This window comes from Venturia canescens, chromosome 4, assembly GCF_019457755.1.
Source record: "Venturia canescens isolate UGA chromosome 4, ASM1945775v1, whole genome shotgun sequence".
NCBI classification, from domain to species: domain Eukaryota; kingdom Metazoa; phylum Arthropoda; class Insecta; order Hymenoptera; family Ichneumonidae; genus Venturia; species Venturia canescens.
In genome coordinates, this window is record NC_057424.1 from 24,519,209 (window position 1) to 24,543,782 (window position 24,574).

At 34.6% G+C, this 24,574-nt stretch overlaps 7 protein-coding genes across 8 annotated transcripts; 4 read left to right on the top strand and 3 right to left on the bottom strand.

Moving 5' to 3' along the window:
* The first annotated feature begins 629 nt into the window (after window positions 1-629).
* Window positions 630-9,071, top strand: ksr (kinase suppressor of ras). The gene is made up of 16 exons (XM_043417006.1): window positions 630-833; window positions 1,039-1,248; window positions 1,694-1,982; window positions 2,223-2,489; window positions 2,579-2,738; window positions 2,841-3,016; window positions 3,226-3,492; window positions 3,724-3,866; window positions 4,010-4,133; window positions 4,356-4,564; window positions 4,805-4,981; window positions 5,123-5,308; window positions 5,508-5,641; window positions 5,761-5,898; window positions 5,973-6,102; window positions 6,279-9,071. The coding sequence occupies exons 2-16, from the start codon at window positions 1,096-1,098 to the stop codon at window positions 6,429-6,431; spliced, it is 2,706 nt and encodes a 901-aa protein (XP_043272941.1). The 5' UTR covers window positions 630-833; window positions 1,039-1,095; the 3' UTR covers window positions 6,432-9,071.
* LOC122409444 (lys-63-specific deubiquitinase BRCC36-like) lies at window positions 9,072-13,000 on the bottom strand. Of its 2 annotated transcripts, XR_006260686.1 has the most exons (7): window positions 12,741-13,000; window positions 12,295-12,499; window positions 11,977-12,065; window positions 11,660-11,767; window positions 11,454-11,556; window positions 10,556-10,669; window positions 9,152-9,337 (listed from the first exon to the last, which is right to left on the bottom strand). XR_006260686.1 is itself a non-coding variant. In XM_043417028.1 (6 exons), the coding sequence occupies exons 1-6, from the start codon at window positions 12,972-12,974 to the stop codon at window positions 9,183-9,185; spliced, it is 894 nt and encodes a 297-aa protein (XP_043272963.1). In that variant the 5' UTR covers window positions 12,975-12,988; the 3' UTR covers window positions 9,072-9,182. The 2 variants fall into 2 exon arrangements, 1 of the variants encoding a protein (XP_043272963.1); XM_043417028.1 differs by lacking the exon at window positions 10,556-10,669 and having other exon boundaries at window positions 9,072-9,337; window positions 12,741-12,988.
* On the top strand, window positions 9,332-11,244 carry LOC122409450 (serine protease inhibitor swm-1-like). Its single transcript, XM_043417035.1, has 5 exons — window positions 9,332-9,587; window positions 10,007-10,066; window positions 10,338-10,444; window positions 10,575-10,760; window positions 11,001-11,244. The coding sequence occupies exons 1-5, from the start codon at window positions 9,584-9,586 to the stop codon at window positions 11,097-11,099; spliced, it is 456 nt and encodes a 151-aa protein (XP_043272970.1). The 5' UTR covers window positions 9,332-9,583; the 3' UTR covers window positions 11,100-11,244.
* A 306-nt stretch (window positions 13,001-13,306) lies between the features above and the next one.
* LOC122409446 (MAD2L1-binding protein) lies at window positions 13,307-15,896 on the top strand. Its single transcript, XM_043417030.1, has 2 exons — window positions 13,307-14,249; window positions 15,052-15,896. Exons 1-2 carry the CDS (start codon window positions 13,816-13,818, stop codon window positions 15,413-15,415), a joined length of 798 nt encoding a protein of 265 aa, XP_043272965.1. The 5' UTR covers window positions 13,307-13,815; the 3' UTR covers window positions 15,416-15,896.
* Window positions 15,897-16,501: 605 nt separating this feature from the next.
* Window positions 16,502-17,717, top strand: LOC122409445 (probable alpha-ketoglutarate-dependent hypophosphite dioxygenase). Its single transcript, XM_043417029.1, has 2 exons — window positions 16,502-16,776; window positions 17,026-17,717. The coding sequence occupies exons 1-2, from the start codon at window positions 16,558-16,560 to the stop codon at window positions 17,626-17,628; spliced, it is 822 nt and encodes a 273-aa protein (XP_043272964.1). The 5' UTR covers window positions 16,502-16,557; the 3' UTR covers window positions 17,629-17,717.
* Window positions 17,718-18,908: 1,191 nt separating this feature from the next.
* LOC122409453 (uncharacterized) lies at window positions 18,909-21,894 on the bottom strand. The gene is made up of 6 exons (XM_043417038.1): window positions 21,751-21,894; window positions 21,398-21,660; window positions 21,082-21,252; window positions 20,779-20,860; window positions 20,338-20,499; window positions 18,909-20,210 (listed from the first exon to the last, which is right to left on the bottom strand). The coding sequence occupies exons 1-6, from the start codon at window positions 21,892-21,894 to the stop codon at window positions 20,205-20,207; spliced, it is 828 nt and encodes a 275-aa protein (XP_043272973.1). The 3' UTR covers window positions 18,909-20,204.
* Window positions 21,895-22,005: 111 nt separating this feature from the next.
* LOC122409449 (dynein light chain Tctex-type protein 2B-like) lies at window positions 22,006-24,053 on the bottom strand. Its single transcript, XM_043417034.1, has 4 exons — window positions 23,609-24,053; window positions 22,953-23,086; window positions 22,438-22,571; window positions 22,006-22,343 (listed from the first exon to the last, which is right to left on the bottom strand). Exons 1-4 carry the CDS (start codon window positions 23,776-23,778, stop codon window positions 22,296-22,298), a joined length of 486 nt encoding a protein of 161 aa, XP_043272969.1. The 5' UTR covers window positions 23,779-24,053; the 3' UTR covers window positions 22,006-22,295.
* Between the last annotated feature and the right edge of the window lie 521 nt (window positions 24,054-24,574).

The following is a 24,574-nucleotide window of genomic DNA, read 5'->3' on the forward strand; positions in this document are numbered from 1 at the left end:
GTCAAGGATAAAAATAATGTAAAAGCAGCAGTAGCAGCAGCGCAAGATTTTGAAAGATCACGCGGCGGGAGGAACGGTTGACATACGAAAAGTCTATTCAATATCCGGGCTCCGGGCTTATTCGCGCAATGCTCAGCCTTTCGTGGACTGTTTGACCGACTTGTGCTCATTTTTCTTCTTCTCCTATGCACCGATGACAGAGTTCAATTTTTTCATCTACTTCCGACATAGGTGCGGTTATAATCTGAATTTATAACGCGTGTGTACGTATGAGTTTGAACCACGACGGAGAAAACTTCCTGAATTCTCTAGAAAACCAAATCTTTTGTGCTTCCTTTTTTTGAGTAAAACGATTTTGAAGGAAAAATATACCTTTCAAATGTCTTCCCATGTTCCTTTTTTACCGAATGATGAAGAAGAAAAAATTGCTCAAGCGATTTAGGTTCGAGCAATAAGAGAGCAAAAGTAAAAGTAAAATATCTTCTTCTCCTTTAGTATGGCTATCTCCCTGCGGTGGGGCATGATGTGCCAGAAGTAAAATATCCCCAGGACTGATCGACACGGAACGCGAACGGTGTGTAGAAAGACGACACGAGGAGGCGACGAGGTTCTAAAGAGAAGGGGCACGGATCAGTAGAGTAGAGTGAGAGAAAGAGTGGGGACCCGCAATACATTTGACGTCACTGATTTAGGGCCGCCAAGATGGCTGTCAATGTTGATAAGTGTTTTGGTTACTCGTATAATAATTCGCGATAAGAATAATCCCACGGTCCCGTACAATCGAACGGGGCTCGATAGCTCCGTTCGCACGCGGACAAATATCAACGAATCATGTTAGTTAACAATTAGCAACCTTTGGCAAACGCCGTGTAGGCTTTTCGCGTGGATGAAATATAATAAAAAAAACCTAGCGCACGTAACAAGAGAAATAGAGCGCTCGACGCGAAGGGACAGAAAAAATTGCTAAATAAAATTTATATCTCGTTTCAACATAATCGCACCGAGAAAAAATCCTGTTTATTTTTCAACTTTTTTTAGTCATAAACAAAATAAATAGTGGTGTGCGCCTACAAAATAAATCGAGAGGGAGAGAGCATGGCGGACACCGAGGATGCAGAAGAAGAGATACGACGTGCCCTTTACGTCGTACAATCGATGATTGATATATCGGCCGATCGTCTGGAGGGCCTAAGAACACAGTGCTCAACCAGTGCTGTTCTTACTCAACAAGAAATTCGAACTCTCGAGGTGTGCAAATATTTTTTAAAAAGTTTTCACTATTAAGTAGTTGTTTTTGTTCATTCAAAATTTTATTCTTCCTTGAGCTCATAATTTGTTCGATCGAGGTATCCCATATTTCTAAAAATTTTTATCAATTTCGGAAAAAAAAATTCATTCATGTACCCATACAATTCTTTGGAAAAATATTTATTTAATTTTCTCTACAAAATTCCTGTACTAAGTATTGAATCCTCTTCAATAACAAAATTTCTATAGAACATCATCCAGCATTAGCTCGTTCATATATATTCACCTCTGCAGGAAATAATATTTTGCCTAATAATATGATAATTTTTTTTAAATACTGAAACCCTTGACATGTCAACACGAGCAGATTCGGAATATGGAATTTCTATAACTTTCCAATTTTACTTTTAATCCATTCATACAAAAGATCGATATTTAATTTCAGGGAAAATTAATCAAATTATATTCGAAGCAACTAGTGACGAAAGCTAAGCTGCCTGTAGACTCTTTACCAGCCGAGATGAGACAATATCCATCGATTCAACAATGGCTGAGAGTAGTGGGTTTGACGCCGGAATCCATACAAATGGTATGCGCTAAAATAGTTTCGTTAGAAATTCTGAAGGAAAAATCTGAGCATGAATTGAGCGGTATCCTTGGAGAAAATAATGAACGTCATGCCGAGGAGCTCAGAAGGCTTTGTCGTGCTTTGCACAATTTGCGACGATATATCGGTGAGAAACAACAGTTATTGACATTTATTATTTGAAGAAAGGGAATGTTTACAAAAATTCATACACGAGTAGACAGATAATTTCTGAATAATAAAATAGATTATTTGAGAATTAAAAAACTGATTCAGAATACATAGTTTCTCAATAGGTTGATATCCAATGATGAGTAATCAAATGACCATTCATCAGACTTACTATAGCTGTATTGAATATCATTTAATTTTATTAAAACGTAAATAGATGTGTTACTGCGAGATGATATGGAAAATAGCGACATGAATTTATACTGGGACTCTTGGGATCGTCATCATCTTCGAAGCGGTCCATCACCGCGTCCAGTAAGATCACGAGTGACTCGAGTTTCAGTGCCCACGGAAGATAGCATTCCGTATCAAAACAACAACAACAATAATTCGAATAGCGAGACTTTGGGTCAAGCATCTTCGATAATATGTCTGGCAGCCTCTAGCCCGCCGTTGACACCATTGCTTGGTAGACAAGAACGAAGTGAGCCAAGCAAATAGACAAAAAAAGTAGAAACCTAGCAATTTGAATTATTACGTAAACTGACGTATTACTGTGTTGATTTATTTTAGCACCGGGTGTTAAACTTCCAACGACACCTCCACCCAGTAAAAGACACCAAACCGGTTTGCACACTAATTCGACACAACCCGAAGTATTTCCTCTCACTAAATCAAAATCCCACGAATCTCAATTGGCGAATCGTTTGGAAAATGGTGATCCAGCTGCAAGGTAAAAAAAAGATATGTGTGATAAGTCTAAAAGCAAAATTAGCGTATTGAATAATTCTTGAAAAATAGTGTATAAAGATAATTCATGCTTTTCTTTTTGCAGCTGCCCCAATGAACATCTGCAAACTCGTAGACGAAGTCGTTTACCAACGGAGCCAGGTTCTTGCAGCAGCAACGCCGACATAACCACCGAAAGTCTTATGCCAAACACGAATAGTCCCATTAAATCGCCGCCGTATTCGAGCGCCGAAAGTGACGATAACAGCTACAAGGGATCAGGTTATTCATTTTTCAACCAAAGCTATCTAAACGCATTTTTCTAACTCTATCAAAAAACTGCTAAACTGTCAAATATGTTGACATATATTCAACAACGGTTTTCTGTACTTCGAAAATTGAATGATTCCAATAACGAAAAATTTTGTCTACGTTGAGTGTTATGAGAAAAAAAAACGGAATTGAAATGAATTTTTTTTCTTAACAAACAGTGAGTAGCAGTCTACAAGTGCCAAAGTCTCCACGTACGCCAACGGTGACGCGTGGCATGGGTCACATAATAGCACATCGTTTCACAAAAACTTTTAAAATGATGACAACGTGTGACTATTGCGATAAACAAATGTTCATCGGTACAGGATTAAAATGTACCGAGTGCAAGTACAAGTGTCACAGAGACTGCGAATCTAAAGTACCACCTTCTTGTGGCTTACCTCAGGAATTATTCGACGAGTTTAAGAGAACTTTACAAGCAGATGGTAAGTCATGAAGATTACAAAACAATAACACTTGACAGGCACTAATTCGACTTATTTTTCATTGATGCTCACAGGAAACTTTTTACAAATGTCGCCAATTCAAAAGATATTTTTGCTTCGAAGATGGAACTCTGGAGATGATCTCACATTACAATCAAATTTTGTTTTTACAATTTATCTTTCGATTCACATATGATAAATTAATCGAGCTAAGTACTTATATTATTCTAGGAATGATCAACGCTTCACCCGTACTCAGCAAACTGGGAATCACGTCACCGAATCATCATAATCCCAGCATCCTTAACTCCATGAATCAAAGAGATCGCAGATACCGTACTTATCCTCATCCAGCTATTAATGTGCCGTTCCCGGTAAACTGATTATAAAATAAAAGCTTTATTATATATTCAACGCTTTAAGATAATACAAGCAGATTCGCTTTTCAGTTTTATCAAGCAGTTCGAAATTCTCAATATTCTTTTTTTTTCTTATCCATGTATTTTGATGTTGAAAGGGTGCGGACTCTAGTTCAAATACTTCGAGCTGCAACAGCTCAACGCCTTCTAGTCCAGCATTGCTACCAGGCAACACAACCCAAACGCATCAGGCAACAACCAAACAACAATTCCATTTTCCAGGTATACAAACTTTATCGAGAAATATTCTTCACTTTTTCTTTCATCTGGTGTTGATTGGGTTGTTAATTGTTTTTTTTTTTTTTGTTATAAATTCCCGAATAAAAATATATTTGGTGCAAGGTTATATTAGTGAAGTAAAATAAATAAGAAATGAAGATGTAAAATTTTTACTCCATAAACGTAATCATTGTAGTTATATTAATATGTGAATGCGTTTTGCAGACGTAACGCTTAATGATAGAGGCATCATGTTGGGGAATCATCAACTCGAGGGCACAACAATGTCAAGTGACAGCGATCGTACCGTGAGTATTTCCGGTTCAGGAAGTGTGAGCACAGATTCCGAACGCACACCCGTGAGAGTGGATTCTCAGGACTCCCAGGTTTCGGACGGTGAGCCGGGCGATAGTCGATGGCCTCGACAAAATAGCGTGAGTACATCAATTACTTGTTCGAAGTAAGATTTGAACTGATTTCTGGAATATACTATTTCTACAAATTTTCCTCTTCATCGGAAATGAAATAAGTTTTTTGTTTTATGCTTTTAACTGATACATTTTCATTTCAATTTCACGTATGATTGTACTTTAATGAAAAGTTTTCATTATTGTGAAATACCTTTTAATTTTTCAATACTGAAACTCAATGATTAACTCGTTTTGTTCCCACAGTTGTCTATGAGAGAATGGGACATTCCATATGACGAATTAAAGATCGGTGAACCAATCGGTATTGGACGATTTGGTACAGTATATCGTGGCAATTGGCACGGTGACGTAGCTATAAAAGTACTAAACATGGATGATTATCTTGACGATGACAAAACTCTCGAGGCTTTCAAGTTAGAGGTAATTAACTTCAATTTCTTGTTGTTTTAAGATTAAATTTTCATAATGTTTTTGTCTATTTTAGTGTCATTCCATATTTTCCGTTGACGAGATTAATTATAGATTATCAAAATAAGTTATAATTCTTTTCTATTTTCGTAGGTTGCAACATTCCGAAAAACGAGACACGAAAATCTAGTTTTATTTATGGGGGCTTGTATGAAACCTCCGCGATTGGCGATTGTCACAAGCATGAGTAAAGGCATGACACTCTACACTCACATTCATCTGCTCAAAGATAAATTTTATATGAACAAAACGACCATTATTGCCCAACAGATCTCTCAGGTAATTGAAATTGTACTATTTACCGTCGGTTTTCATTGCAATTATAGTGGATATTTAACTTTGTGATAAGAGCTGCGACCCATAAGGTTCCAGTAACTTTAAAAGGATTCTCCATTGTAATAATTTTTCTATGAATTATTCAATCGATTCACTTGATTGAATTTTACGGAATGACCGTTTTTCTTTTATTGTAAATCAGGGAATGGGGTACCTCCACGCGCGTGGAATTATTCACAAAGATCTGAAGAGCAAAAATATCTTTCTCGAAAATGGTAAGGTCGTTATAACCGATTTCGGCCTTTTCAGCGTTACAAAACTTTGCTACGGTAACAGGTAATAATTCAACTTTTTTTAAATTATATTTGCTTAATAAAAAAATATGTATTTATATTGAGAAAAAAAAAAGAAAAATTACGTGTGGTTAAAGTTCAATTCTACAAAACGTATTATAGAAAGGGAAACGGTTTGAGCATTCCACCCGGTTGGTTATGTTACCTTGCACCGGAAATTGTGCGACGTCTTCGACCTCAACAAAATCGTGATCAAGAAGAATTGCCCTTCTCAGAGTCTTCGGATGTTTATGCCTTTGGGTAAGAATTTTCAAAAAACTTCAAAAATTCGAGAACAAATTTTCATAAATATAAATTGTTTCAAATTTTTTAAGTACCGTTTGGTACGAGTTGCTTTGCGGCGAATGGCCGTTTAAAGGACAACCACCCGAAGCCATTATTTGGCAGGTTGGGAAAGGAATGAAGCAGACACTCGCGAATCTTGAGGCATCGCGTGACGTCAAGGTAGCTATGAAAAAAAAAAAAAGAAAACAAAAATACATTTCAAAATAATGCATTAACATGTTCTATGAAAAATAGAGAACCACTAAAATTTGAAATGATTCGTTGTTCGGTTCTCAACTTGATGTAATTCATAATAAAAAAAAGTTTTTTAAAGCATGCTATCCCTTTGTTGACAGGATATATTGATGTTATGTTGGTCTTATCGGCCGGAAAATCGTCCTGACTTCACAAAGTTACTGGACACGCTCGAAAAGCTGCCTCGCAAACGTTTAGCACGTAGCCCATCGCATCCTATACATCTTTCGCGCTCCGCCGAATCCGTATTTTAAAAAATAATAAAAACCGCGTAAAAACGAAAAAAAAATGATTACACGGGCGTTGACGTTTTTAAAACAGAAATAAAAAACATAATATCGATTGACGATTTTCCGAGAGGTGATGCGAACAAATTCGAGAGGATAGGAAGAAAAATTTTTGATCGATCATCTTTATTAACTCTTCTATTTAATAATCTTGGTTTTTCTCGAAGTCGTTGGGTCTGTACGCTCCTGTAAATAAGCATTTTCAAATAACGAAAAAATATGACGAAAAACGGAACATTCGTAAGTTTCGATATAACGAAGAAGTAATAATAATAATTATAATCAAATGACAATTATAACGGAGTGTCCTTATCAATCAAAGATTAAATCCATGTGGCACGTTAGTTGAACGAGAAGAACGACATCAATGAAGAGATAACTGACGAAGATTTTAGAATCCAATATTTAAGGATACATTGTGCACCTAGAAGTGAGAAAATCATTGGAAGCATTTTTTTTTTGGAAATCGAAGCAATCGGATAAGGAGTTTTCATGACCGGAACCTTAACATTTCGCGAAATATTTCCAACGGTTTTCATACGAAAAGTGGCCAACAACAGAACCAACGGTTTCATAAATAGTCTACCGTTTCAAAATTCCGTTCAAGAAGAATTTCGGAAACGACTCGACCGCTTTTTTAGAAATTTCTCATAATCATTCCACATTTAACTATATTAACCTATATCGAATACTTTTTTATGGCTAGTTTTTTTTTCATTACAATAGATTGGAACATAGTATCCTTGTAATTGTCATCCATTTGTTTAAAAGTAAACCATGTTGTCAAAAATCAAATTTATTGGTATTGGCTCTGAACCATCGGACATTAGCGCGGTGTTTAGAATCTAGCTCTCCTGTTATAGCTATACTCATCGTTTTAACCCTTTTTCTAAGAAAAAAGCTTCATGACGACAACCTTATTTCTTATAAAACGAAATTGTAAACCTCTTTTTAAATGATTAAAAAGCATTCCATGCCATTTCGCTTAACTGTGATCTCCGCGGCCATTCTTTATTTTTTTGAAAATTATTTATAAACTAGTACATAACAAAAAGAATATACAAACGGAATTTCTAATTCTTCATCTCAAGTCTTTCAAAATTTATAATTTTCCGAAAAAAAAAAGCACAAATTGGTTTGGGTTATTCCTTTATATAAATACGATTTTATATAGAAATTTCAAGAATTTCAATGGCCAGGGTCACGGTTGAGCGAGATGGCGTAGAACATCTCATATTTACATCCGAAAGAAACTTTCATCCGATTACTCCAATAGTTTTTCGAAAAAAATTTGCTGTTTTATATTTTTCAAATCTTCCAGATCTATGTGTTCTCTGAACGCAAATTGAATATCAAAAATAAAAACATCGATGTCAAAAGAACCTGCACTGAAACGAGACAAAAAAAAAGGGAATTTTGTAAAATATCGAGTTGCATTGTGTTTACCACGAAAAGTATTGATAGAGTATTAAAAATCATCAAACAAACAAATAATTAATAGTGAAAAAGAAAGCAGTGTTATGCAATCCGAAGAAAATAATTTTTCACGATAAAATTCAACTAAGTAAATTATGCCTATCCCGATAATATAGTAGTCGAATAATTATTATTTAATAAGATGAAAAAAAAATCATTATAATTAAAAATCCGCGGTCCTGTTACTTTTGAATCGTACGCTAACTAATAACGCGCCCCCGTGCGATTTTTTCATAACCATTATACGTGCAAGTACTAGTCATTCTCAAAAAGAAAAGAAATGAAAATCGATCAACTCATACGTTTTCACTAACAGCCGTTAAAGAAATACGGAAAATTCACCGTTGCCGTAAGAAACACGACAGACTATGAGGAGAAAAGGGGGTCAGAGAATTATTAGATTTATTATCGATCTCGGGAATAGAAACTATATTTCGTCCTAAGCGGTATTATCCCCTTCCCCCATTATTTTTAGGCAAGCAACGAGTTGACCGCGAACGATCTCATAGCAAATATTGTACATTATTTAATAATTAACCGATTAACAAAAGAAAATGGTTTTAAAAATTTTGTGACTCGAAGTACTCGGGCTAACGATGTCTCGTTCATTTCAGCGTCAATTTGTTAACCCGAAACATCGAGGAGATTCTCTGAATGGTTAAAATGTATGGAGAAACAAATGATGAATCTAACCATAAAGTCATAATTATTTGAAGAAAGGCGAATTTACTGTCGACTAACAAAAGTCACAAACTTTTAATCTTGTAATTATAATAGTTGGCAAGCCACGTCTGACGCAAAGAAAAATAATGTTTTAATCAATATAAATCGTTGTTAAAGAAAAATTCTGCGCACTTCGAAGATTCGTATCGATGAGTTATAACTCGGCAAAGAGTAAACATAGAATGAAGTGAAAAAAAAAATTATGAATAAAAATTGACAAGAGGTGGTAAATCGCGAGAGAAAAATGCAAAAAAAAATAAAGAAAAAAAGAAAAATTCTATCGGTTTTAATGTAAATCTGTCCTCGTTAATGTACCAATTTTCTGAAAATTTAGATTCGCGTTACCTTGTATTGGTGTTAATAAAAATACATATGTAATACGAATGAAAACAAGAGTTCTGAAAACAATTCAATTCGTTATTTCACAATTTATTTTTTTTTCTTTCCTCCTCGCTTTCCTTTCTATCCTATCCATATTCACCTTCTCATTGAATTTCCGATGTCTCTTCTTTATTTGAATTACAAACACTGTTCGCTATAGATTTGACGCATTTCTTCAAGGCGATTGCGAAGAAGACCCGCCCGAATCTTGTTCATCTCAATTCTTGTCTCTAGTGCCTGTATAAGAGGTTTCGTGATCGTATCCGTTATATGTATCAAAGCACGAGTTCTCACTGAAAAAAAAAGTAGAAAACAAAGGAGTTTTATATTAACTGATGTAATAACGGTTGTAATTGTCATTCCATTCTTTATCGATACTTATATAATATCATAATCGACCTCAGTAATGAATATCGGATCTTAAGTTTATTATCGATAATCATCATAATTATTGACAATAAAATTTGCAACACGAATCGGAAAGTGGTCTAGTCCATTGTTTTTTTTTTTCAACGTAAACTGAAAGGAGGTTGAAAAAAATGGGTAAATAAATATAATTCATCTACAATACCGTAAATCATTAACATACGCAGTTTGATGATTTTTTTGTCATTCCTAAATGTTTTCCTTCATTGAGTCACCGTCATTCAATCACGAAGTCTGCAACGTTTGTATATATACAAGCTACATTTCGACTTACGTTTACGCCAGACTCCTATTCATCATGACGTAGAATGAGTAAAAATGTACCAATTCATTCCTTATTTTTTCGTCTCGATATTGTACAATAATTTACAATGTTTATATAGTGAGTAAGAACGGATGCAGTGACATAACTTGAAAAAAATGAATGGCACAAATAATGACTACAAAACATATTATCAAAAAAAAAGAGGGAGAGAAAAGACGAATAAAAACTGGGGATTGATGCTCAAAATACTTTAGTATTGCACTGTTTCCAGAAACCAACATGCCTCCAATATCAGCTATCGTTTTTCCGATAATTGCTATCTTGGCTATCTGTAAGTAAATTTTTCCAAATTTTTCATTTTCAAAATGTGCTCCCCATCATCGGAGAAGTTTATAATTTTTATTCTCTATGAAAATCATGTTCAATTTCTATTAAAAAGTTGAAAAAATCCTAGCTTTATCTATGAAAAAAGATTGTTCTAGTTAGTTGAGAATCTGAAAAAGAATTGATTAAGATAACGAAACGTTGAAATATCATTATATTCTATTAAATCCAAGACCTTCCTCAACTCTAACACTATTTTAGTATAATATTTTGCTTAGCTGCAAAAAGTACGTTGGCTTGTGGCATGAACGAACAACTTGGCAATTGTGGAAGAATCTGTGAGGGAACTTGCAACAAACCAGATTTGTCAAGATGTGCAGCAACAGTAAGTGTCAAGTGGTTCCTTATGATTTCATTAGATACTAAAACAACTATGCTTTTTTCAAAATCGAATAACAATCAGAATTTGTTCATTTTTTAAATTCAATAATAATACCGAATGTAATAATACGCAGACGTGCTCTGGTAATGGCTGTCAGTGTAAAGAAGGGTATTTGCGAAACGAAGAAACTGATTCTTGTATTCCACCATCAATGTGTCCACCAAAAACCTGTAAAGGCAATGAAATTCTTGGCACATGCGGAACAAGATGTGAAGGCACGTGCGAATATCCCTACACCCCAGAAATGTGCTCAATCATTGTAAGTCTTTTTGCTCCCATTTGTTTAATATAATATGCAGTTCTTTTCATCAAACTTTGACAACAACATTTTTTAACTCCATTGATAAATTTCAAGAAATTTAACGAATGACAACTAATGGTCCTACTACCTACTCATTAAAAAATAATGAGCCAACATTTAACATTGAGAATTATCTAATGAATATGAAGATCTGTTAATTCGATGTAATCCTAATTAAATTTTCTACCATCTCTACAGACTTGTGCTGATGAGGATTGTAGATGTGATCTTGACTCAGGGTTCGTTCGGGACACAAATACCGGCAGATGCATTGCTATGCGGGATTGCCCGAGATAAATCTCGGTGAATTTTCAACGACACTTGTTTCCACAAATCTTTTTAATGGATTTCATCAACGAGACTACTATTGACGTTTTCCTAACAATGTTATTTCGGCTTACTAAAAAATTATTACATAAATAAAGATGCATTGTAAAAAATATCAGATTGCTTTGAAATTTTTTTCTGTGCACGTCATAAGTCGTAAAATTATTCTAATAATTAGAGTCCTGATTTCATTGAATTTATCCAACAACACAAATGGTGAAGCATTTCATTTATAAAAATATTTGATTTTGTATTAATACATTTTTTACAATGGCTACCATTGTTTTTTCTTTTATATACCTGAAATAATCAATATTTACTTACCAGCATCATTGTGAATGGAAGCAAGAATATCCGGATGTCCTTTACAAGATTCGGCGGTATCCTCTTCTTCCTGAACAAGAATCCTTGGAACATCAGTCATTGTCTGTGTTGAAAATGATATAATTCACTTAAATAAAATAAAATGACGTGTTCACTGTTCTTTGTCAAAAATGGAATAAATAATTTTGTATCGTCACTAAACGTACCCTCAAACATCTGTCAGATATTTCCGTCGTCCCAATTATTTCTAAGGGTATTTCAACGAAATCCTCTCTTCCTTTTGATTGGAAACAAATCAATTGGACTTCTTGTTCCTATACATAAAAACATAAAAAACTCGAGTTGAACTACGATAGCCTTCTTATATTGCTTTCTCTGTTGACCTGTCTATGATCAACATTTTCTGCGCTTCATTCCAATCAATGTGAACATATTTAGTTCTGACGCATATATCGTCCATTCAAAATTTTGAAAAAAATCTCAAAACAGCTACCTCCTATTCACCTTTATGTTTCACATTTACCTTTGTATCTTTAGCTTCATTGAAAACCGAAAATATAAGTCCAACAAAGCCTCGTTCCATCATCTGATAACTTGCCTGAGTACACACATCTACAATATAAAAGTTTTCCTATTTAATACTTTCATAATTATATTTTATTCCTTTGGAATAAGTTATTCATTTTTTTTACTTTTATGAGTTCATACTTTTTTCTATCAATAATATTTTTTTTATATAGAACTTCTATTAGGTGAACTCAATTTATTATAATTTATTGTAAATTCCTCAGTTTTTCAAACCATTTTAAATTGAAACTTTCATTTAACTTTTCAACCTTACCAACGTGAGAAGGAACGACAGTAATATGCGGATGTGAATGATACCAGCCCAAAACTCTCATTGGACGCTGCAGCTCTGCGGTCAAACGTTCTGCTTCAGTAGCGGCTTTCAATAGTTGTTCAGGTGAAATTTCAACACGGTCCTTTTTTTTATCTAGTCTTCGTAGATTTATCAATGCTGATATGTTGGCCGTGCCATGTTCCAACTATAATAATTACAAAAAAAACTATCGAGTTTTTCATTTTCTAATATTCCAGATTCACAGAATTTATATATTATCGCAACTTTAAAAATATTATTGACGTTTAACGAAATTACAAAGAAGTACGAATTCAACTAGAGATAACAAAGTTTTTTTCCGAAGATATACACAATTATTACGGATAACTATAGACCAATTAAAACATGAAATTACAATGTAATACAAAATTCAAAAACATGCATACATTTCCTATGAGAAGACCCATAACTTCGAAATTTTCAGTGGTAAAGGCATGTTGCAAGCATGCCATATAAACGTCGGCTTCAAGTTCAACCTTTTCTAGCGGAGATTCCATGCTTTTATAATGACAATACCGGACTATCGGGAAAGCGCCTAAAAGCCAAAAGTATGCGGAGCAACGGAGCAAGCAAACAAAAACACTGGTGGTGGCGACGGTGCAGAAGCAAACTACATTCATAGATCCATATACTCATGCACTTATCACATATCATACTTCCATACATACTCCCCTTGCTGCCCTTTGCTGATACCAATGCTATATATATGATATGATAGTACCTCCGTGAACTCGGCCGATTGATTAATTTATCAGACTGAAAAACAATAATACATATCTTTGCATCGTGCAAAATGAATTAAATAAACCAACGGTGTCCAGTTATAACGATTTTTTTTCCAGTAGACAAACAAAAGTTGCAATACGTTCGTGATCATGAAATATTGCTAATTTTTCGCTTGCTCTCGTTTGGTGTGTTATGTTTACATATTTATGGTCTCTCTTCACGTTCACTCCGCATTCTTAGGCTTGGCCGCTTGGCTCGGTAAATCCTAAAATAAAATTTCAAAAAACAAAGTTCCATGAACATATTTCGGAAAAAATAGTTTCATACGCTCACTAATATCTGGATATGGAAATTCAGAAAAATCAATTTTACCCGCCAATCGATTGAAGCGACGTATGTGTAGAATTTAACAAGTTCTCAATTTCTGATTATAACCTACGCCGGAACGCCGCCATTTACACAGTCGTGAAAAGTATAATCGTAAAACAAAATACAATACACAATTGAATAATTGAGTCAAACCAAATGAAACAATTTTCTGATCTTAGCACTGCAAACATAATTCAACGTATTTTTCATATATGTGTAAAAAAGTGGTATAAGTAATTTTCATATATGGATCCGATTGGGCATTCACAAGTTCCGAAAGCCTATAATACAATTTGGTTAGGTTCATATTGAAAGACTGTTCAAAACTCTGGAATGTTTAGTGACAAATTCCTATGAACATTGTGTATGTTTAAAATAAAAATGTTCGCAAGGAAGAAACAGTATGAAACATGTATTTCGGTATCCCTGGACGAGCCCTTGACCAGTGATTCGTGTTCAAAACTTATAATGGAATTCATTAAATATATACTCTACGAAAAAGAACAAATTCCATTCTCGTTCGACACCTTAACAGAATTACAAACGAGATTGAAGCCGAACGACAAAAATGCAAGTTCCACTAAAACTGTACTTGCAGCGTTGAGAAATATTTCAGAAAATCTAACCTCGCAGCTCCATACTAACGGCTGCGAAGTTCGAGAAGTCATTGTTATTATAGGAGCAACTATGTTGTCTCCCAAATTATGCGTCCGACTGGAATTGCCTCAGGAAATATTGAACAGTCGGTGTCATATGGAGTACCAACATTCTTCGAGGAAACCACTTTTAAATCTCATGAGGTGAGGTTCTGTTTTACTTACATTTATTGTTATGAGAGTTAAACATCACAATCTAAAACCACAGATAGCAGATGAGCTCATTTTAAATTACCCAGGAAATTATAATTTTTATACAACAAGTCGAAGAAACAATTGCATTTTTCATACGATAGAAGCAAATGTTATTACTTATTTTAAATGGTCTTGAAAATTGGACAATCATAGTTCTGGTCACATACTCATTGTTGGAGTTCAAAAAGACCTTAAACCTATGGTTTGCTTTAAGCACTAAAATAATTTTTTAAAATCACAAAAGCTTTATATTTTGCAACAAAAAACTGTAAACTCATATCCCTTTGCCAGTAGATGGTTTGAGCTTGAATTGAGCACTTTTGATAAGTAAATAATAAATTGTAAATAAAAACTTCTAAATTAGCAGAAAATATTTGTATTCTTGAGTACAGATCTTCCAAAAATTGAGAATCATTGAAGAATATTTTTTTTTAATTAGTAAAAGCTTGTAAAATGATCGAAAATCTATTTTCCAGACAGTCGGTTTCGTTGTAAAAATTATCCCAGTTTTTGTGCCAAGTATATTGAGCTATATCGACTCAAAATTTTTTACTTAAACTACACAAGACTCAAGACTCACAATTCCAATTGCCAGTGCCCACATAAAATGACTTGATTTATATGGATGAGTCAGATTACCAAGAACAAGTAAAATGCTCATATAACAGAATAGTTAGCGAAAAAGTTGGTGGACCAAACAAAATATTCTCAGATGAGATGAAATAATTTTCTTTCTGATTTTTCTGTGCAGATCAATTGTCGAATGCGAAGAATTTCAAGAAGCGATGACGGTGCCTCTCGGTGTGACCAACACGTTTGTGCTACTACAAAAAAGCGACAGTAATCCAACGTCTGATTTTTTTTTACCAAAACCACAATATATTCCGCCGACTCAAGCAACAACATGCTTTGCAATTAAATTCAGACAGAATTCATCCGAGGTCGTAAATTGTCATTGTAAAAACGTTATAAAAATTTACCACGACTTTCCGCAGATAATTCACGAAAACAATGATTCGCATAACGATTACAATAGCAAAGAAAGACAACATAATTACCCATATTTATGGTATCAGTCACGAGAAGTGATAAAAGGTTTCAAGTTTATTAGATGACACTAAAATTCGGCATAAATTGATTTCACTAAACTAACTCTATCCAAACAGAAAGAACTCAAGGAACTACTCTTTGAGTCATTTTGATTCTAATTGAGAGGCTCGCCGCCGTTGCTATTGATATGTATTGTCTATTGGATTAACTATTCCAATTTCTGTACAAACAATGGATTTTAAAAGTGAGAAATTTTTATGTTTGTTATTCCATTCGTTACTTTCTGTGAGTTTATCCGCAACAATCATGCCCTATCTTAAATAATATTAAAAATTTAATAATTAAGCTACAGAATCGAAAATTTATGAAAAATGAACAATGCCTTATCGATTTTTTGAAATAATCTACAAAGACTGATGTATGATCACACTCAAAACTGTCGTATCTTCTAGAACGGATAAATATTTCACTGCCATTGTGTGATGATAAATACTAATTGATAAGGAATCGTATGTCATTTTGAAAATAAAGAAACAACATTCAAAAGTGTGCAGTTTTCTTTGGAGCATGATTTAGCATTTTTTCGAATATTCACGACTAATCTTTCCTACTGTTTTACTAATAACATTCATGGTTTTATCATATCAAGCTGAACTTGAACCTGACCCCTTCTATATTATATATTAAACACAAAAAATAAATAGACGATTCGATTAGGGACAAAGATTATGTAAAGATTCAGGGTGGTTTCACTGGAAAGTTTTATTCGGTATGCATCTAGGTACATAGCGATCTGTCCTAAATTTACAGAGTCCACAATTTTCGGAAGGTGACAAATCATCAAACGTTGTCAACATTGAGAAATAAAAATCTTTTTTTTCACTCGCATTTATATTTTCTTGAGTCGAAAAAAATTAATTTTCAAAACTTGTCGATGAAAAAAACGGTTCCAAGCACAATAATCAAGTGTAATGACAGACGTTCGTTGGATTGAAAGTCATCGGATTACTCAATCACCCGTCAAATGTTCAATAATATTTCAACTTTATTGACGTAAAGCATTCGTTGCATAATAATTTTTTAAATCTCACAAGTGCAGATAATGTATAGGGAAGTGGAGGGGAGCAAATATTAATACGCCTCGCTATCGTTACAACGCGTCAGATCAATTATTTTGCTCGAACAATTGCGAGAGTAATCGTTGACCATGAGTGGTTTGAAGTTTTTGACCGCCGAAGAGAAAAAATTCTGGAAAGACAATGGATACATTAAAATTTCTAATGTTTTCTCTGTCCAAGAGATGAACGAAATTTCTGAAGCTTATGACGAATTGTTCGAAAGAAAACGACGTGAAAATGTACAAGGCTTGGAAGCTGCCTGGGCTGGCAATGATATGAAGAAAGCTGCTGGAAACATTGACTACACAGTAAGTAAGAACACTCGTACTAGCGTACTAGCAGAGAGTAAACGAAGAACCGGCTTTTAAATTTAATTTAAACATAACTTTTTACTGTTATTTTAAAATAACAACCATTGAATGAATAGGCTCTATTGAATAGCATAAAGAAAAAAAAAAGAAAACTGGTATTCCCAGGTGTAATGATGAGCAACGATAACGGATGCTTACTTCAAATTATCAAGTTGTTCCTTAAAATGATTTATTCTGAAATTTCAGGTGAAATCTATCCATAATCTTCAAATGCATAGCGCAGTTTTCACACGGATGTTGATGAATGGAAAATTGCTGGATGCTTTGGAAGACATAATGGAGACAAAAGATATCGTTTTGCATCACACCAAGGCCCATATAAAACCACCGGAAAAGGGTGCTCCTTATTTGATGCACCAAGATTATCACTACTTTCCACACAAGAAACACACGATGCTTGCGATATTTTTGCATCTCGATGATACGACACCGGAAAATGGTGGTTTGGCAGTTTACCCCGGAAGTCATAAACTCGGCCCTCTCCAAGACCATGGAGTGACGGATGAAAAGGGGGAAAGTTATCATTACGTCGATCCTAAAAAATTTCCACTTTCTGATGCAACACCAGTCACCGCGAAAAAAGGCGAAATCGTCATGTTTTCCTACTTGTTGCTTCATGGCTCGTACTTGAATCTATCCACTAAATCACGAAGAATGTTTCTGACTCAAGTAAAAGCAGCGGATGATGACCCTATCGAGGATGTTCATAAATCGCCTTGCCAAAACTTGGTACTTCGAGGACGGAACATAAATAGGAAAGCTACCATGGACACTCGATTCTCTCATTGAATTTTTATTTTCGAAATAAAAATCAATCCAATGGTGTAATAAAACCCTAATAATCACGCGGAAATACATTTTTTTCTATCTTTAGGAAATTTCAAGGTGTTACGAATCTTTATTATCGCTTGGAAATATTTTTGATTATTATCGAAAATTACACTGTTCGCTTTGATATTTGAACTTTTTCCACGCTAAACTTGCTCATTTTAAACCATTCAGATGGCATACAATTTCTTACACAACATTATATAAATTCAATATAGCGACGACTTCAGTCCGATCGATTTTCCAATGAATCGCAGTCGTTTATTTCATTTATTATTATTGCTAATTAGAAATTTTCCAGTCGAGTGAGTTTTTGATATCTTATTAATGAGCTGCTTTTACGCGCGTTTAATAGCGAAATATTTTTTATTAAATTTTCAACAAAATGGAGAAAGAATACGAAGGTAATAGTTGACTAATTATTATTTTTCACTCGTCTTCTTCTTCAATGAGATAATCGAATTAATATTGAAATATATCATCAAGATCACGAAGCTGATATTTTCGATAATGAGAGCGACCCCTCACTGGATACGATCGACGTTAATTGTGAGCGGAAAAAAAGAAGAAAAAAAACAGGCCCTACGTTATCGTTGTAATCGGTTTGTGAATTATAATTTTTATCGCAGACCAGCCGAAATCGGTTTCATTTCATCTGATGGACGACAGACACGTAGATTCGTTGGCAATTATCAATGAGCTTGATCGAGAATCGACTTTCAAAAGTTCTTCAGAAGAGGAATCCATTAAGAAATTGAAAAATATTAATGATTACCAATATTATAAAAATGCGATGCAACCAGATCATTTATCTGATGACGAAGAGGCGAGAGACGACAGCGTTGCACCGCAGGAAGCGAGAAAACTTTTGCCAGCTCCGTCACCTGATGCACTATCTGGCAAATTTAACACGAAATTTACAATTGATTCTGACAATGAGGAAATCGAAGAAACTCAAGTTGACGATTCATCCGACAGTGATGTTTACAAAGATTCCAAAATATTCCGAGAAATTCCTTGGCAATTTGGCAAGAGAATAACCCAAATGAGAGCAACGAAAATACATACAAAACTCATAGACAGAACAGCATCAATGCTGGAACGAAGACTCAAAATAATTGGACATTTTAAAGAAATACTTGAAGAACGAAAATTTATAAAAATGAAAAATACTTATCTCAATAGAAAATGCTGTCAATATTACGAAAAATCTACTACAGATGGTCCCTTCGAAAGTTTGGAAGGTGCTGTACCAATATACCTTGATGAGAGGTTGTTCAGTTCTTCTTTTCTCAACTAGCTCTCATATGATAATCTTGTTCCACATATATAAGTACATATCAATAGCTCGTGAATATTTCGCACGTTTCTTCATAATTATTCGCTAACTTACATGAAAAAACTTTCACCTATACGATGAAACCTATTATATCAAATAAAAACAAAAAATTCAACATATCAGTCAATATATAAGAACTGGTTTTAAAATTATTTCCAATGGTATTTCAATAAATAGCGTTTTGTATCCCATCATCGTTTAGATATCAAAAAATTCTGGACGATTTTATGGAGATTCAGGAGCATTACGAGACCAAAAAACCCATCCTCGAAAACGAAATTAGAAAATTAACTAATTCCTACGAAATATTGAGTCGTATGTTTGATGAAACTTTCAAAGAATTCGTTCACAGAGAATGGGAAATAGTTATAAACTTAATCGAAGATAAACATGGAAAGCTGCAACGAAAGTTTCACAGTTTGACGAAAAAACAACGGGTAAAATTCGACGAATTGTCAAAAGTCAGAGTTGCTTATTTGGAGTTTAATCATAGATTGGCCTCTGTCAACTCAATTATACGAAGCTTGAATGAAATCGGTGATGGTCGAACTCTTATGGATTACGAGCAGTTGCTGATAGTGCATGACTCGTTGTTGGATAAATTGGATGAGCGAGACGAAGAACTTGATAAACTCAAAGAGAAATGTTCGCAAGATATTGCAGTAAGTTTTCCATTCGAACACACACAGCATATTAAAGAAAATTAAACTATTAATAAATAAATTGAAACAGTAACATATTCTTGGTTTTTTTTTCGTAAAATGAAGTCTTTGAAACAAATTTGATTGTCAATGAACTTATATTTGTCCAACTGAACAAATTTATTCTCTAATTTACCCGGTGGATGCAAATATACGTTATTTTTTGGAAAATTTGGCAATTTGTCAATAGAGTGTGAGCCATATAAAAGAAGCTTCGGATGTTCTGATTTACTACGTACTCAATGGGACATCAACCTTGAACGAAATTACGGAAATGAAAAAAAAGGCGCGAGCCTCGCTCGTTGTTGGAAAAATAAAGAGAGATTCCTTGAGAAAAGCAATAACGGCATCGGCGTTACGCGACGTTGGACGTATCATTGATAATCCGGGACTGTTGCGAAAAATGTGCGATGATACACGAATTCTTGAATTGTTCAAGTTGAGAGTGAAAAAATTAGTAGCCCATGATCCCATCTCCACCGACGCTGATAATGTTTTCATGTCTGCAAAAAAATCAATCATTAGACCGTTGTGGAAAAAATACTGATATTTTTACAACTCGTTATAAATAAATCAATGTGTGCGGAATGATCTCGTTTTGCGGAATTCATTTTCTTTTGAGAAATTTACATTTTCAGGACTCTTAATACTCGTACGAAGATCATTGGTTTCTTCTTTGGGATTTTTGTATAATTTGACGGTGAATAATGTGAAATCGCGAGAGCTGCTGACACGAATAATCAAAGCTGCTAAACCGAGTAACCAACTCCAAGCCATCAGCCATGAGAGAATCTGCAAAATTCAAATGAGATCGCATTGGTTTACCATTGTGTTTACGTATTTTCACGAAGAGTCGATTTTGGAAGTTTGAAAGTTAAGAAAGACGAGTCTAATCGAAGCGCAAGTACATAATCAACTTATTTTTTGGAACACTTGGCGTCAATAATTAAGACACGGTTGCCGCTGCGGCGTTTCTCGATACGTTTTGTGAGAATCATAATAAACCATTAATATTAAGATAATTAAAAATTTGTTTTTTTTTTTCAACAGTTTCGTGGGATGATGATTTACTTGTAAAATAGAATATATCTTGCAAACGTAGTGTCTCTGCGGTCCAAACGTTTCCAAGTAGCTCTGTAGGAAATCACAAGGTCTGTGAAAGTTTAACAAATATAATTACTAACTAGCAAAAGATGCAATATTATTACTAAAAATTATGGAATTAACATCCTTTTAAATAACTCTAATATTCTTCAACTTTGGAACGAAACGCTATTCTTCGACACACCTAACCGAATACATGACTCGTATCAAATTTACAAGCGAAAACTTTACTTGCGAGTATTTTTAGTACACGATAGATTTATTTCGCACTTTCCAAGACTCGGCGACAATGTTTCATTCGTGGTAGAAGCGATTGCTTGAAGAGCATTCATCATCGTCGAATATCCATGGTCCAAATCGTGAACAACAATTAGAACGAGCATTGAAAAAATGATTTGGAAAATCAAAGCCGGAGGTACAATGGTCCATGGCTGAACAAATCTGATGATAAATTTTTGAAAATTACACAGTAAACGAAAGTACTTATACATACATGAGGGGACAAGATCTGTATTATTCCTTCCTAAGTTTACTCGCGAATCTTAGTATCGAAAAAATAAATGTTAAGAGAAAATTGAAAACTTGCAGTCCCGTGTCGTAGCCACCCTTTCCACACATAGTGAATAACGTCATCCAGACAATACCAAAAATACACGAAGAAAGACTAACGAAGTGGTAGAAACTGCAATGATCCGTAAATGGGAAAGTTATGGTTATTTTATGTCTCCAATCTGTCAATAAGGCAGGAGCGATTACTTCCTCGACGGGAACCACTTCGGAGCGTATCCGAGGTTGAACTTGTTTATAAACATGAGCCCATATGGGACAATGTCCCGCGAAGATTTCGTCCTACAAAAATATTCATTCGACTTATTGAAAGAATCGTTTGGTTGATTGAAAGGGAAACGATTATAATATATACATCCCTCTTCAACTAACCCACAAAAGATGAAATAAAATTGCGGATCCGTAACCGGATATTATGCTCACGAAATAAAAAAAAATTTGCAGAACTTTCCAAAACATTGAGATGTCCTCTGATTTTGATTCTATCAATTCTTCGTGGGACTCCAGAACTTCCATCGCGTTCTTACGGTCTATCAATAAAACCCTTCTGACACCATAAAAGAACTCTGATTGCTGAAAATGCTCAGCTGTTTTTTAAAATATTATCATCACTGAAAGTAACATAACTTGAACTTAGCAACAATCTGTATTTGACATTCACAATGACATACACAGTATTATTTATTTACAAACCCAAACAATTAAATAACGTAGAACAAAAAAAAACTATTATATTACGGACAGTCTTTGATAAGGATAAAATAGACAATTTGTTGACTCTGTGCTGAATCGTCTATAAATGTTCAAAGCGTATTTCTTTCTTGTTTCAATGATATGCTTCAATTTTCTCGATGGCAATTCTCATTCCATAGAGTGTGGTGTCTTCTTCATGCTTTTTCCAATGAAATTCTTCAAAATTAGTAATAATATACGGCATAAACTGAAGCGACGCAAAAAATTGTGTCCTACAAATGAAAATGTTTTTGAAATAATTTCAAGTAACGTAATACCCAATGAAAAATGTTTTTCTACATACAACCGAATCAATATGTTTCATACATTAACGAAATTGTCGTAAGCATAGCTATCCGCTTCTGCGTCCCAGATGCAACGTGTGCCTATTTTTAAGCCTGCTCCTTTCTGCTCACCCAGTACCACATTGACGATATACTTGTACCTTTTGAACTGTAACTCTGTAAGAGAAAAAAGGTATCACACTATTCTGAGTTGCCTATGTCGATTGATTACGTTGAGAGTTTTATCTCAATATCAAGTGAATTAGAATTTCAAAATTCCGCAAATATTAGTATGGTTTCTGATCAACAACTTATTCAGGACTTATTACAATTACGTAATGGGACGACTTTTTTTTTCATAGAACAGACCATATTTGACAGAAGTTTATCAAAACTATATGAGTTTCAAAAATACAGATTAATTTATTTATTACATTTTCATGCATACTTTGATCTTTTCATTTTTTCATTAATCAAACCAACATATTTAATAGAATTCAATATATTTCTCAAGTAATATTTTTTCCAAACAATTTCTCAAAATCCTTTGATACTTACCTTTCACCTTAGTTTTAATGGTATCTGCAATACCCTTGGACCATGCACTGGCATCCTCCGAGCTGTAAGTTTTAGCTGACAATTGGTCAAACAGAACATTGTGTATAACCTCCTTGACGCTCAGAGGTTTAAATCTGTAATCAAAATTTCATCCAAAATTAAATCAATTTCATCAATCTTTAGAATAAAAATTCACCAGCAGCAAGGACTACATCACATCTTAACTATCCTGCTCAATTCAACGCCATGTATAGCACAGTTGAAAATTGTAAGTACTACGGACCGGTGATCATATATTTTATCCTGTTCATCAATGGAAAATGTTAACCCTATATAGAGTCACATTTTGATCAGGCAGATTATATCCTACAATAGCCTTTAAGGATGACAAATAAGTGTCATAGCTAACAGGAGGCAAAAAAGAATGATGAATTTGTAGATGGCTAGATGTTTAAGAGTACCTTGAAAGATCAATGCGCTGCAGCCCAATTATATTTAAAATAAACCTATTTTATTTGAAAATTAACAAAAGTATGTCACACTTTGAATTCCTTTTGTTTCATTCTTTTTCTTGTCTCTGCCTGGTAACACACGACTTGAAAAATTATAATTAAAAACTACACATTGTTCACTGAATTTGAATAATAATATATTACTTTTCGTTGAGTCGAGGACGAATTTGATAAACAGATGCAGAAGTAAGTTCGTCTTCGTTATGTTCATCTGTTATTTCCAAGTCAAGATTCGATTTTTTCTTTCCTTCGGAATCCCCTTCATCTGTTTCGTTTGCAAGAGGTTTCACTTCTTCATCTTCGCGTTCCATCATTACTCTTTCTCATTAAACAACATCGAATTAAAAAATTCTTCGTTGAAGAAGGTAGAAATTTGAATGAAAACCGTTCCTCGACACGCATTACTTGGACGACAGTAAGCATGCAAGCGTTGCTAAGCGACACCAGTCCAAACGTACACAACGTCACCAACAAATCACCACACCAACCAACCCAGTCTTTCTTTCCTTCTTTCTACCGTGTGGAGGCGATCCCACCTGGCCTCTGGGTTCCCGTTCCCGTATCGGCCAATGGGTGTACCAACCCAGTAATGTATCTAATAAAAAAGTGTAAGCACTTATTATATCAGGTGCTTTCCAATTGGCGATCCACACTACCGATGGCGGCGCTCGTGTCCCTCGGAAAAATGGCGCTATTGGAGTGCAATTTTGACAGTTATGCATTGGAAACATGGACCAGTCGTACTTAAAACTTCGACAAATTTATGAATTCGTACATTTTTACTGAAAACTGCTCCAAAAACCACTTAACGACATTAATATTACGTGATAGGTCGCCTGCTACTCCAACAGCAGTTTAAGAAAAATCCGCGAGGCATCGCATGCTTATGGCCTCTGCACACTGCGCGTGATGAGCAATGAGCAGCAATGAGCGACGAACGATAGCCAATGAGAGCTCTGCTTTTCTGGCCGTCGTCCGGAAAATCGGAGCTCTCATTGACTATTGCTCATCGCTCATCACCACGGCTCATCACTCATCGCGCGCAGTGTGCAAAGACCATTAGTGTACGGAGTGTACGTGTGGCGGATGGTGTGAATCACCAATTAGCGT

Excerpts from the sequence above, each read along its gene's own strand:
- ksr (XM_043417006.1), top strand. The coding sequence starts at position 1,096 with ATGGCGGACACCGAGGATGCAGAAGAAGAGATACGACGTGCCCTTTAC. Across the intron at positions 4,982-5,122 it reads TCGAGGCTTTCAAGTTAGAG|GTTGCAACATTCCGAAAAAC; the intron begins GTAATTAACTTC and ends CTATTTTCGTAG. Across the intron at positions 6,103-6,278 it reads AGGCATCGCGTGACGTCAAG|GATATATTGATGTTATGTTG; the intron begins GTAGCTATGAAA and ends CTTTGTTGACAG.
- LOC122409450 (XM_043417035.1), top strand. Across the intron at positions 10,067-10,337 it reads AATTGCTATCTTGGCTATCT|CTGCAAAAAGTACGTTGGCT; the intron begins GTAAGTAAATTT and ends TATTTTGCTTAG. Across the intron at positions 10,445-10,574 it reads TGTCAAGATGTGCAGCAACA|ACGTGCTCTGGTAATGGCTG; the intron begins GTAAGTGTCAAG and ends AATAATACGCAG.
- LOC122409444 (XM_043417028.1), bottom strand. The coding sequence starts at position 12,974 with ATGAATGTAGTTTGCTTCTGCACCGTCGCCACCACCAGTGTTTTTGTT. Across the intron at positions 12,500-12,740 it reads TGGGTCTTCTCATAGGAAAT|TTGGAACATGGCACGGCCAA; the intron begins GTATGCATGTTT and ends TAATTATTATAG. Across the intron at positions 11,768-11,976 it reads ATGAAGCTAAAGATACAAAG|GAACAAGAAGTCCAATTGAT; the intron begins GTAAATGTGAAA and ends TTTTATGTATAG.
- LOC122409446 (XM_043417030.1), top strand. The coding sequence starts at position 13,816 with ATGTTTAAAATAAAAATGTTCGCAAGGAAGAAACAGTATGAAACATGT. Across the intron at positions 14,250-15,051 it reads CCACTTTTAAATCTCATGAG|ATCAATTGTCGAATGCGAAG; the intron begins GTGAGGTTCTGT and ends TTTTCTGTGCAG.
- LOC122409445 (XM_043417029.1), top strand. The coding sequence starts at position 16,558 with ATGAGTGGTTTGAAGTTTTTGACCGCCGAAGAGAAAAAATTCTGGAAA. Across the intron at positions 16,777-17,025 it reads CTGGAAACATTGACTACACA|GTGAAATCTATCCATAATCT; the intron begins GTAAGTAAGAAC and ends CTGAAATTTCAG.
- LOC122409453 (XM_043417038.1), bottom strand. The coding sequence starts at position 21,894 with ATGGAAGTTCTGGAGTCCCACGAAGAATTGATAGAATCAAAATCAGAG. Across the intron at positions 21,661-21,750 it reads TTTTATTTCATCTTTTGTGG|GACGAAATCTTCGCGGGACA; the intron begins GTTAGTTGAAGA and ends ATATTTTTGTAG. Across the intron at positions 21,253-21,397 it reads GGTGGCTACGACACGGGACT|ATTTGTTCAGCCATGGACCA; the intron begins GCAAGTTTTCAA and ends ATTTATCATCAG.
- LOC122409449 (XM_043417034.1), bottom strand. The coding sequence starts at position 23,778 with ATGATGGAACGCGAAGATGAAGAAGTGAAACCTCTTGCAAACGAAACA. Across the intron at positions 23,087-23,608 it reads CGTCCTCGACTCAACGAAAA|ATTTAAACCTCTGAGCGTCA; the intron begins GTAATATATTAT and ends TTTTGATTACAG. Across the intron at positions 22,572-22,952 it reads CATTAAAACTAAGGTGAAAG|AGTTACAGTTCAAAAGGTAC; the intron begins GTAAGTATCAAA and ends TTTCTCTTACAG.